At 45.3% G+C, this 13,239-nt stretch overlaps 1 protein-coding gene across 1 annotated transcript in view; it reads right to left on the bottom strand.

The window, feature by feature from the left end:
* itgb5 (integrin, beta 5) overlaps window positions 1-13,239 on the bottom strand; it is a 66,329-nt gene that overhangs the window by 7,795 nt on the left and 45,295 nt on the right. Inside the window, exons 12-13 of the mRNA XM_063214159.1 lie at window positions 4,347-4,569; window positions 1,944-2,044 (exon numbers count right to left, since the gene is read on the bottom strand). Of these exons, the coding sequence (XP_063070229.1) occupies window positions 1,944-2,044; window positions 4,347-4,569 (324 nt within the window). The remainder of the gene's footprint in view (window positions 1-1,943; window positions 2,045-4,346; window positions 4,570-13,239) is intronic.

Genomic DNA, 13,239 nt, shown 5'->3' with positions numbered 1-13,239 from the left:
AGAGGGAGAGAGAGACAGACACAGAGACCACTCCTTCTTTCTTTCTTTCTTTCTTTCTTTCTTTCTTTCTTTCTTTCTTCTTTCCTTCTGTTTTTTCTTTCCTTTGTTTTTCTTCTTTTTCTCTCTTGTTCTTTCGTTCATTCTCCTTCCTTCCTTATCCTAACCGCAATAGCAACTGGGCGTGGAGAAAAGTTGGCACAATGTGGGAGTCAGTTACAGAGACCTGCATGGCCCCAGGGGAAGGGGTGTGAAATCACGACAGGTAGATAAGATGAGATGAGGGCTTGCTGGTGTGGGGCAAAACTGTGTGTGTGTGTGTGGTGGAGCGCTGTGAAATTTTACGTAGAAAAACTGTGCATCCTCCGTGCTCCTGTGCCCTCACAATCTGGTGTGTCAATGGGAAGGTCTTAGAGATCAAGTAACGAAGGAGGATTCATTTGATGAAGACGCCATGTCGAAATGTTAGACTTGCACCTTTCTAAATTGAAAAACATCCACGTCAGAGTTCCTCCAGCAATCCTCCTTCATTGCCGCAAAACTTTGCCAGTGTGGCATTTCATTTCATTCCCCCTGGCACAATCTGAGTCCCTGCTGGCCTTAACATGCCTAATGCCGACTCATCACAGTCAAGAGATAATGCTGAGTCGCTGGAAACCTTTTGTCAACATCAGCCTTCATTAATCACTCATTTAGTTCGCTGACAATATTGACTCTCTTCCTCCCTTGTCTGAACAGGAAAGAAAAGGAAACTGGAATGCCTTTTTTTGAGATCACTGAAAAAAAAACTGTTGGCCTGGCTTCATTAAGGTGGAGTACATGGCGCACGCACAGGTCTGGCAAATGTCGGCAACTTGAGAGATCGTCTCAGCCAATCAAACCGCACCCCTCCCCTTCTTGTGGTCCTGACGTGATGTGTTGATTGGCTGGAATCTGTCACTGCTTTGCTCCAAGCCACGATGATTGTTTTCCATTCCACAGGGCCAGGCCAGGCCAAGAGTGTGTGCAAAGAGGGAACACTAGTCTGGTTCTATGTGTCCGGCCGGAGGAATTGGGAACAGAGGGGGACCGGAGCTGAAACTGCTGCTTCTGGTTAGGTGCTGTTGCCTGTGGCCCAGTGTGGCTCCGTGTGGCTGTGTTGTGGTTGACGCTGTGCTCACACAGCTGTGGAGATGCCCTCTGAGCCCTGCCTGCAGCTGCCAGTGGCGGCCGTATGGGCATGGGCCACTGGGGCCACCGTACACATGCAACACACACGCACACGCACGCGCACGCACGCACGCACGCACGCACGCACACACGGCAGCACACGCACAGGCACACGCACAGGCACACGCACAGGCACACGCACAGGCACAGGCACTCGTGCGCACACACTTGGACACAAACACACACACTTGCATGCAGACACGCAGACACGCAGACACACACACACATACACACTTCATTCTTTCCTGGTTCCCTTATTCAATTGCTGGCCGGCCCTCTCCCCTGTGAGCGACTGCCTCGTCAAAGTAGCACGGAGCAGCTTTGCCATTTTGCCTGAGTCACGGTGGAGGAATCTGAACCGCAAAACTGCTTTTGAAAATCTGTTCAAGGCCACACCACAGCACACGGCAACCTGCATTTCATATGGAATTCGTATCATAATACCAATGCTATAACTTCACAGTCCTGGAAGTATTTGAAAGCAGATGCAGAATAGTAAAAGTAATAAACCCGATGAAAATAAGTAGCCTAAGATTCTTCAAAAGTCTTCAATTGTAGAAGGGATAAACACGCTCAACTTCTTAAATTAAGAGACAACTTGGAGTCCAGTTGTAGAAGTGAAAACACCACTCTGAAGCATAATCTCATTATTATTTATGAACTAATCACGAGATTGATCTTCCCAGTGCAGCTTTCTCCACCTGGACCTGAACAGGTGGATTTGAACAGGTACTTACTTAGCGTCTCCACGGTGATGATCTCGTCTTTGCACTGGCGTTGGCATGTCTGGTTGTCCGCCAGTCGTCCAGTCCCGAAGAGTCGACACTCGATGCACTCCCTAGAAACAACAGCACAGGGGAACAGGGGGGTCTTAATCCTTATGTTTAATCTCCACATTCAGAATAGTAATGGTGGGGTGGCGTCCGCGCCAATGTCTTATCCTGAGCGTATCGCTCGGTGGCGTAATTCCAAGAGCAGTATAATGAAAAGGAAGAGTTGCACACTGGAGCTGAAGGCAAAATTAAAAACTGTATTAAACAAAGCCGAAAAAAGTAAATAAAACCGACAGACAGGGGCCCCTAGCATGGAGTAGCTGATATCCAGAAGATTGACAGATTAATTTCTGGAATACCAGTGCACACTGCACAGACTTCCTCGACATCACAAGATGATAGTGGTGTGGATCGGCACTGCCCTCATGATCCGATTCAATCACGATTCGGGAGGTACTAGATCCGATTCGATTCTATTAGATCCAATCCGATCCGATCCGATCCGATCCGACTCAATTCTACAATGCATTGCAATGCGTTACATTTCTACTGAACGCAAAGCAAATGTTTAATCAGCCATGATGAGGCAATACAAGTAGTCAGATACTGAGCAACAATTTATTGGCTGTTTTCTGTATCAGTCTTGCAATGTTTTGAAGTGCTTTTATTTAGTTTAACATTCATTTGCTCCCGAAATATCCATGGAAGTAATTGAAACTTAAAAAAATTGCCGGATCGATTCTGGATCACCCATGCCCCGGATCGATTCGGATCGCCGAATCGATCATTGTTGACACCACTACTAGATGAGCAGTACAGTCTCAATGAGCAGCATAGTTGGAATACCGACTCTGGCCACCATCCTACACAGTGCACCGGACATTATCCAAAGCAACTGAGAGGAGAAAAACAACAGTGTGCAATGACTGTGAAGAATATCCAATGCAAGCAAATTTTGTTTGTTTGTTGTGAAGATCAGTCTTCTCCCAATAAGTCTTTCAGCCAGTAAGATCATTGCATAGTTGATATCAGGAGTCAGTGTAACACACCGAATGCACTTCCTAGTAATGACAGCAGGCAATAACACAAGTGTAAGACACTCAATGCACTATTACAGATTCAGATGAACCAGAGTCATTGTGTAGACCTCAATGCAGTACGTAGCAAGAAAGGGCAACGAGTCAGTGTAATACGTCCGTGTAACGTGTACACATGCACGCTACGGATCTAAATTAGCCTGGATTGACCGTTTAAATCAGGATAAGGCTCCGTAATGCACTGAGTGACCCCAACAAACCAGCCTGAAGGGAAAACATAATCCCACTTTTGGCAGGGAGAAAATCTAGGGCAACTAGTACAGTCCATCAACTGAAACCAGAGACAGACAGAAGATTGGCCTTTCACCTTTCCAGAGGCAAAGTCTGCGATGAATTCTGACGCCGGGTCAGCATAGGAGACATTAGGAATTTGTTTGGCTACCACATGTCGAACAGCTAGGCAGTCCAAAATAGAGTGTGTCTTGAGCTATGGAATTGAATTGTGTTCTTTCTTGAGCCACAGACTGAGTTCACATGCACATGATTGTAAATACAGCCTAACTCACACCATCATCCCAGTGTTAATCATATTCCAGTAAAATAAAACCATCATAAGATGTTTATGTAAATATCAAAAGCCCAGGAGGCACCAATACACTAGTCCTATTTGGAGAAGAGTGTGGAATTTAACATGACTCTGTTGTTTCATGCCAAACAATACAAGAGACAGATGGTCCTGAGAGACAGCAGCAGCAGCAGCAGCAGCAGCAGCAGTAGTAGTAGTAGTAGTAGTAGTAGTAGTAGTAGTAGTAAATGACGAATGATGAAAATCCTGATACTGATCCTTTACAAACAAACTGTCAAGACTAAGGCACTGACCCTGAATATTATCAGTCCAGAGTATAGCATACAAATACTCATACAAAGGATCCGAGCAGGTTGGCCATTTCTCTTATGTCCCCAAAAAAACCCATACTACTACTAGTAGTAATTGTAACTACTACTAGTAGTAATGGTAGTAGCAGTACCCATACTGTTAAATATTTCATAGAAAGCTTATAGTGTATAAGGGTCAAAGACGTGCAAAATGAAATTGTCAACGGATACCTTCTGCTGACTGTAACTGTAAAAAAACATGACTCCTTTTATTTTATTTTTTTCCAGTGAATTCATGAAAGCCTCGGCTGACATCCATTCATTTAAAACAATTTAAATCATGTTGTTTTACAGTTAGTCAGCAGAAGGTATCTGTTACACTGAATGACAATGCCATTTTGTACGTCTTTGACCCATAAGTGGAAGTGCAACAGGCTGGCGCTCCCTTTCATACCTCTTGGTGCCGCAGGCGTCTGGGCAGGTGGGGCATTTCTCGCAGGTGTCCCCGAAGGCCCCCGGCTCTGTGCACTGGCATCTCCCGCACACGCAGCTGCCGCGCCCGCTGCAGATCTGCCCGTCGTCCGACACGCAGGACGCCGTCTCCGTCGAGCAGTTGCAGTTGTCGCCCACGTAGCCGGCGTGACACTTGCACTCGCCACAGTGGCATTCTCCATGACCTGCGTAGCGGAGGGAGGGAGGGAGGACAGAGGAAGAGAAGGAATAGAAACACAGAGGAGGAGGAAGAGAGGGGTTGAGGAGGAGGAGAAGGGGAAGAGAGGAATGGAGGAGATGAAGAAGGTGGGGGTGAACAGGGGGATGAGAGACAGAATCACTATTAGTTTCATTTAGAAAACACACATTCACGCACAATGCACACTCACACAAACAAACAAGGAAATGCATCTAGTGAGTCACCCATTCAGGATGTCCGTCCCATTGCACATGGCATGCAAGGTCTGGCTCACTGCATCATGGGCTAACACACACACACACACCCACGCACGCACGCAGGCACCCTCTCCCCCTCTCTCGCACAAACACGCTAACAAAGACCCAGACACAGACAAACGCTTATGCTTCCCTCCAAACCAGAGTTCTCAACGGGTCGGGTCAGCCCGACAAACCCGACGGGCCCCTTGGGTTCGGGCTGGGTTCGGGTCGAAAATATAAGCATATGGCTCGGGTCGGTTCGGTCCGCGGGCTCAATCTTTTCCGCCCAGTGAAAAAAAAAATTAATCAGTTCTGCTGTTTACCGTGAATCATGGCGAATTTCCCCTTGATGGGTCAGTAAAGCTAGGCCTATCTATCTAGATATAGGCCTATGTAGGCCTGCGTAACGAAGCGCGCAGTGCTTAATTTGTAAATCACAAGGTACCGGAATGCAAAACAAACATGACATCACAGCGATGATGAGTTGGACAGAGGTCCCTGAACGCACAGAAAAACTACACTGGCGGCTACAATTACGCAAACTAATAAAAACGGGGAAAAAAATCTTAGATAGGCTATTGATAGGCCTATTTTAACGATATTGAGTCCCATGTCAGCTCATGGAACCATACTTTTGTTTCTTAATACAAGGGACGGTTGGCAATCCAATGGCTATTTTAAACAACAGCCATAGTAGCCTATTTAATAGCCTACTGTAATGACAACAACCAATATTTTTAGTTTGATCGCTAACTTTATGCTTAGTAGTCTCAGCAAATGCAGTGCATGGAAATTATGCTTATGAGGTGAAACGAAGCCGAAGCGGTCTTCTATGGAAAGGACAGTGGCTTTCCAATTAGGCTATCCTTTCCCCGTATTCACACAACGTTGGCATATGCGTAGGCCTATTAAACGTTAAATCCACGCTTTGTTGGCGACTTTGTTGCATATAATTTGGCTAATTCGCATGTGCTGTTGCGATATGCCACTTCACTAGGCTATTTAAATGGCTCGTGCACCGATGGTAAGCGAGCGGCAGCGAAGACGGCGATTTTTCCGGTAGACTTGACTTTTCACACTGACTGTCTGCTCGCGCTTCGGTCTGGTTGAAAATCCCCCCAGCCAATGTTTTATTTGGAGCGTGTAGGCCCTGTTTGAATGAAATATCACATTGTCTTTGCTGTTTTCGTGCTGTTTTCGACTTGTAAGCAACTGTCGGGAAGGAAAGGCGCGCACACACATGGGAGCGCTCGCCAGCCGAGGAAGATCTCATCCTCTCACCTAGGCTATCTGTCTTTTTTGCTACTACATGGCTTATCCATGCATCAACCGTAGCCCAGGTGCCACTAGAAATTAGTAGGCTATGTCCAAAACCTTGTGTGCCGACCAAAATTTGATGAAACTTTTAAACAATGTTTGGCACAGCCAGGCTTTCCATCTCATCCGCGCATAGGCCTATGAATGAAACGAGGGAGGGGCAACTTCACGTAGCCTAGGCCTACATTTAATCAGACACTCGGGATGGAAATGTAGTAAGCCTACATTTAGGACTAGAAGTCAAAACAAAAGGTGGATAGATTGTTGTTGCCGTGAAGCATGAGGCGGTTATTGAAATCGCGCTGTGGATGATTCTGCTTAAATAGCAAGAACGTAAGTTTCCCCATTTTATATTATGTTTCTATTGTGGAAAATATCTTTTCACTCATTTACTGCACATAAGTGCCCTTAAAGACCCACCACAACCCGTCATTCTCCATAGGATAACGTGGGGAAACTCGACCCCCGACTTAGATAATTCCGGTTAGATAATTCCAGTGATGTGTCGGGTAACATCGGGCTCGGGCTTTAAAAGCCACGGGCCGGGTAGGGTCGGGTTGACATTTTCAGGCCCGTTGAGAACTCTACTCCAAACCATAAAATGCCACGTTCCGTTAACACAAGGAGCACAGTATTATCAGTGTGCAACAATGCTAGCAGTGACTCAGGGCCCGTAAAATCAGAGCAAATTATATGCATTGACATACAAATGCAACACACACTACTACACTACACACACACTACACACACACTACACACACACTACACACACTACACACACTACACACACTACACACACTACACACACTACACACACACACACACACACACACACACACACACACACACACACACACACACACACGCACACACACAAAGTCCACAGTCATCCCAGTCAGAACCCAACCACAAGAAGCCACTGTGGCCCAAATTCTTTCGGAAGAAAAAAAACAATACGTCTTTTTCGGAGGAGAAATAGTTTGCGCGCATTCCACTGCAGAGAAGAGAGCAAAAAGGACAGATTTTCATGCTCTGCCCAAACAGTTGCGCTCACTATGCAAAGCACATTCATGGCTTCTCTACCACATACAACTTAACTCAGGCAAGACTATGGCTAGACAAACAATACAGCACAGCTACCAGTGCCTGGTCAAAGAGAGTGTGAATGCATACTGTATTCGCATGTATGCATATTTCTATGCATCAATGTGTCTGTATATGCATGCACATTTTCTCTCATGCTAGTGTGTTGGCGTGTGTGTTTGCGTGTGTGTGTGTGTGTGTGTGTGTGTGTGCGTGCGCGCGTGCTACAGTACCCAAACACCCTGGGAAGCATAATCTCTCAGTCCAATGACTCAACTCCAGCGGACATGCCATTGCCTGAGTCACTGGGCATTAGGGGAGGCTACTGCACACTGACAGCTACACACTGACAGACAAGCAAAGGGTTGAAAGAGTAACCTTCCTTCACAATGTACAGTCACAATATACGTACCCTAAAGAAATACAGTAACAAAGAGACACCCAGGTGTGCGCACGCACACGCATGCACTAACGCACGCACTAGTGCACGCACACAGCCACAGTATGCCAACAGGCTTTTGAGGTAGGGATTGAGGGCTTGCGTGAGAGCAGGGATGGAGGGTGCATGGGGTAAGGTGCTGGGCGTAAGGGGGTAGGCTGTACTGGGGTCCCCTGTAATGGAGCCCTTTCCATCAGGTTGGCTCTGCGCTCTCTAATGTTCTCCAGGTGTTACCCGGCAACAGCGGAATTCCACGGGGATTAGGTGCTAGTGGTGGCAACTTCTCCACTCGTTTGTTTGCCGGTAAATTCACACGGCTCGGCTTTCCCCGACAGCACATTAAAAAGAACTGGGAAGGCCAACTACGAACACGTCCAGAGACCTAACTTGGCATGTGTGTGATGTTTGTTTACTTTGATCTGGAGGGACAACCCTAAGCACCTGGGTCTACAACAGCAGAAAGCTATTTGCGGTATGAGTGGTTTACACATAAAATTGAAACACCTTTACTTGATCATCACCAGACAAAGTGCAGTAACTTATGCTTTCTTACTTCTTAATCAAACATGCTGTAGGTATAATAGTATGACTGTGTTAATTAAGTTACTCAGTGAAGATACACAAGTTGTCCCATTGGACAATGCAGCGTAGTCCTTTTATGTTTTAAACATAGGAAATGACAACATTTTTTGACAAATTGTAGTCATTGCCTTTTTGTTTTGTAGGGCAGTAACGTGCAGCACACAATGTACCGTACAACTAATGCTGGCAGCGGTGTCAGCAATGAGTATCATCATGGCAAAAGCATGTCTTTGAAGTGTCATACAGCCCGACCACTTAAAGGAAACATCCCCCTCCGTGTGGTTGACTGGCACACTTATGGTCAGAGGAGCGACGAATGTAGGTCAGGACAATGACACAATCCATTAGGCGTGCACATCATGATGGGCCAGCATGCATCAATATGAGCAGCCCATCGACCTGAACTACCAAGCCATAACAACGCACTACAGTAAGGCAAGTCTGGGTTAGGGTTTATATTTGAGCTACAGTATGTACGCATGCATGCATACATGTTAACAGCCAATTGGTATCTCGACAGAATACCGTCATCACAACAAAGCACTACACTACATTAACGCCACTTTGGGTTAGGGTAGGGTTTACGTTTGACCTACAGCATGTACGCATGTATGTATGTTAACAGCCAATTTATATCTCGACAGAATACCACCATTACAACGCACTACAGTAACGCCACTTTGGATTAGGCTTGGGGTTTACGTTTGGGCTAAAGTCTGTATTTACTGCATACTGTATGTATGTTAACAGACGGTTGGTACTGTAGATCATCTCGACGCAGCAGCCCATCTCTACAGAACACAACCACCATCACACCAGGACTGCCCACAGCACTAATCAGTCCCAGGTTGCAATCTCAGGAAATACCGCCTGCCTTTTTCTCCCTCCTTCTTCCTTCAGAGATAGTAAAGGAAGAGCCATGGCAGATGATAGGACTTGAGTTTTATCATCAATTTCCTGCTCCAAAGGCAGCTTCTGGATGGGGGGATATTTGCGGTATGTGAGGTCTTGTCAGTTTTCCTGGGATTAGGAACTGAGTGAACAATTTTTGGACTGTATAAATGGAGGGAAACTAAACTGCTCTTCGCACAGCTCTTCAGTCGACCAGAGTCAGAAATGTTTGCTTTTGTTACCTCTGGTGAACTTGTGTGATGTCGACTCTAATGGGACTCACTTTGGTGGATACGCTAGCGGGACACACTGCCACACCTTGCGGTTAAATGGCTGAGAGGGAGACTCTCCTAATAGAAGTTACTGGAACATTCTGGGGTGTGCCTGGCCCTGACGTTAGTCATAGTGTCATGGCGCGGAGCAGAGCCAAACCAGAGCTGGTCCTGTTACACTGGGCTGTTAGCAGCCCGGCTACGAGGATTACATAGAGAGCAGCCGAGGCAAAATAGTCCAGGGACTTCGACTTCGACTGTTTGAAGCGCTCTTTGAGGCACCTATCCTCACACTGCTCCAGAAACTATAACCAATACCCTGAATCTTAGTAACCATCATAACTAATAACTAATGTCATGTAACATTTAATGTAATGTGAAGAAGGCATGATGCTGGCCATGCTAAGAAAATCTTTCCTGCACTGTCAGCAAATACAGACATGTCAACAAATCCATCTGACTGGGTCGATGTTCCCCCTTTCATACTGTACCTACTGTCTGCCTCAGATTTATATTGAAGGAGCAAGTACTGGCAAGCACTGTATACACACCTGTTTCTCGAAATCCAGTCTGAACTTTGTAAAGTAACTAACTCAGTGCATTGTGTGTGTGTGTGTGTGTGTGTGTGTGTGTGTGTGAGAAGCGTGCACTTGCGTGTGCGTGTGTGTGCGCTTGGACTTCAGAGAGAAGCCAGAGGGTGCCATTCAATACTACAAGGCCATCTCATCCCATCCCATCCTGGAGACAATTCAAGTCTCAGCATGAAGCCGAATGTGCCTGGGACTTCATGTCTTCGGGCCACAGCAAGCTAATACTCCTGATTCATCACTGAGCTTCAGAGGTACAACACAAACTTATAATTATTACTGACAAAAGGCCATAGTTACCATGCCAAGTTTTCCCCCAAAAGTAAACTGTGGGAGATGTTATCCTGCCTGAATCTGGGCACAATGCTCCAAGTTGAAGTTAAAAAGTCAGTTTTTACTCTTTGCCTTGACAGGTGAATCGATTAAAGTGTGATGTATGCAAGGTACAGTGCTTTAGGAACAAACAGCACAAGATAGAGTTCAGAGAGTTAATAAAATTTGAAGTATAAACTGACTAGGTTTTTCTGCTGATTGGCGAATTAGAATGAATCAGTGGTGAAAACAGTAGTGAGAAGAGAGACAGAGGACCTAATGACTTCCCTGAACAAGCAAAACAAAAGGTCAGAAGTTCTTAACTGAGGGTAGACTATTTCTGGTTTTCAACATTTTTATCTGCATGATGCTTTTTATTTTCTGCTTAATTTTATGCCCCGCTTTTTTTAAACTATAATAGTGTGCTTTTTATCTGTGTATTTCATTGCAGTCTTTTATTTTGCATTAAATGCGCTAAAAAATGGCCTTGCCTTGCAGTGACCCCTGGGTGGCAATAATGAGAAACAGCTATTACATCCGTATTTTCTTCCTAGCGGTTTCTCTTTCACCTGCATGCATCTAAATATCTTTAAAAAGAGTATAAAATATGTGAGGGTGACGTACTCTAATGTTGAGCTTAAAATGCACTCATCAACACTCACTATCTTCAGATCATCAAACGTTAAGCATTAACGTAAACATCCAAAGACTAAAGTGGAATATGTGGGATGACGATAATATCATTTAAAGACTACATTGAAAAGACGCTATATTGTGCAAGAAGAAAGCCTTATCAGCTGCAGTACATGCACATTAGGAGTTGAAGTGAAGATGCATCGTCATCCATCAGCAGGTCATTAAACGTTCCAAAGATTTAAAAGGGTGTGGATAATAAGTGTGGATAATAAGTATATTAATTAGAGACTACATCCTCTTCAATCCTCTTTGACTACATTATAGACACTACATGGCATGGAAAGAAAGAGTTAGAACCAATAAATCATCTTTGATCCACATGACATCAACACCATCATCATCCCAAGCCAACATTCTCCTCACACCCCAAAACAGATGGTGTTGTGTCTGCTGATGAGAGTATGCAAGGAATTCAGCGGAGCAGTATGAGGTCAACTGTTTTCTCGATACGGACTAGCATAATATGGCCCTCGCATGCTAATTGTTATCTGGGTTTCCATGGAAATCCTGGACGTCGCTTGATAGCCTAGCGAGACCTTTTGCCAAAGAGAAAAAAGAACACCCCCACCCAAAGCTTCCTACTTTCCCAGGGGTCTCCTGTTCCTAGCTGAATTTGGGTCAATGGCAATGACTACCCTGATTCAATGCTGGAGAATTTGCACGACCAATCCTGCAGAAAAAAACAACTATGTGCAAAGTATATTCAGACTAAACAGACATAGCATCTGCGTGGCCAGAACATGAACTGCAACAACCAGGACTGAAAAAAAGATCCTACTGCTGGTTCCAAATTGACACTTTCTGCCTATAAAAGTAGGGGAGGGAAACGGACAAGTGAAACCCCACCATGCCACACTTGAGTGAGTCCAAATTCACTCAGGCTTGCTGCCATAGCTATTAAGTCTACCACAACCTTAAGGTTAGAGCTAAACCTTGCACACAGGAAAACCAGCACTCGGGAGAATAAATCAAATCAGAGCCAGCTGGAAGCATGCAAGTCTGCAAAGGACCAGAAGTCTGTCTGAGTGAGTATAGGGAGGCTGTATTTAGTAAGAATCCATAAGCAAGCAGAGAGAGACGTGTGCAGGGGTCAGGAGTGTTGGCGTATGTGAAATATACATTGGTAAGGAGTCAGCAGACATGAATACAAACTGTTGACCTCTGCCCCATTGGAGGCAGAAACTTTCGTTTGGTCCACTTGCAGAGTAACCATTTCTTAAAATAAACGTTTTTAAAGTTTCCTACACTCGTCAAATTTAGCAGTCTGGAGTCTGGGACTGGTCCACAGCATTGTGAAACATTTCCTGTATCGAGACAGAGAGAGTATGTGTGTCTGCATGCAAGTCTAGTCCCTTCCTCCCCCCACAAACCCACTCACACACGAACACTTGTTCACTCTGTGTGGAGGTGTATGCGTGTGAATATGTTTATATATACACATACTTGATTCATGGCCCTAAAGGCATTTTTTTCAGCTGAGGGAAAGGGGAATATCTGGAACTTTGCCGTCTCTTTCTAACCCTGTATATGGGCTCCTTGGTCTGAACACTGAAGTGTGCAAGCTCTACACAAGACAACACTACAGCCAACATGTCTGCTTCAGTTCCAGTTCAAACTCCCCATGAGCTGGCTGTTTCTCAATGGCTGCAATCACTTTTCTTTATACAAGAGTTCAAGATAAACAATAATTTAGTGCTGTTTTGAAATTACTTTGCGGCTTTAAGAAATAAATTGTATGGACAGCGAGAAAGGCCTCAAAAGTGAACATATTCAACTTAGGCAACTAAGGAAAGAATCAACACGACACACAAATAGTAGCCAAAGGCTTGGAGCAGAACAAACCAAAAGACCATTTGAGTCATGCCAGCCACACGCCATGGGTTTAAGACCAACCCCTTGTTCTTCCCGTGTCAACGAATGAACTGGCTGGCCTCTTTTCAGTCCCACAGGAAAACAACACTCATATCCGGCGGAGAGCTGCTGCCAACTCTTCATCAAGTGGCTGCAGGAGGAAATGCCTTTTCAGATATCCTCCTGAAAAAAGGCACCAGCTAAGAGCTTCAGCATTAGGGACTGGGGCGATGTGAAGGGGGGAAATTCATTGCAGGGGATCGAAAGCACTGAAGCTAACCCCGAAAAAGGGGTAAAAAAAAGAACTACAGAGCAGTCTTTCGCAATTCTGGACAGTGTTGGTTTTCTGCACTTGCTCCCAGCAATGCCAAATATTCGTATGATGAA

Source organism: Engraulis encrasicolus, chromosome 13 (genome assembly GCF_034702125.1).
Source record: "Engraulis encrasicolus isolate BLACKSEA-1 chromosome 13, IST_EnEncr_1.0, whole genome shotgun sequence".
In the NCBI taxonomy this organism is placed as follows: domain Eukaryota; kingdom Metazoa; phylum Chordata; class Actinopteri; order Clupeiformes; family Engraulidae; genus Engraulis; species Engraulis encrasicolus.
Note: the sequence above shows the minus strand (reverse complement) of the source record. Positions and strands in the feature narration are given on the sequence as shown.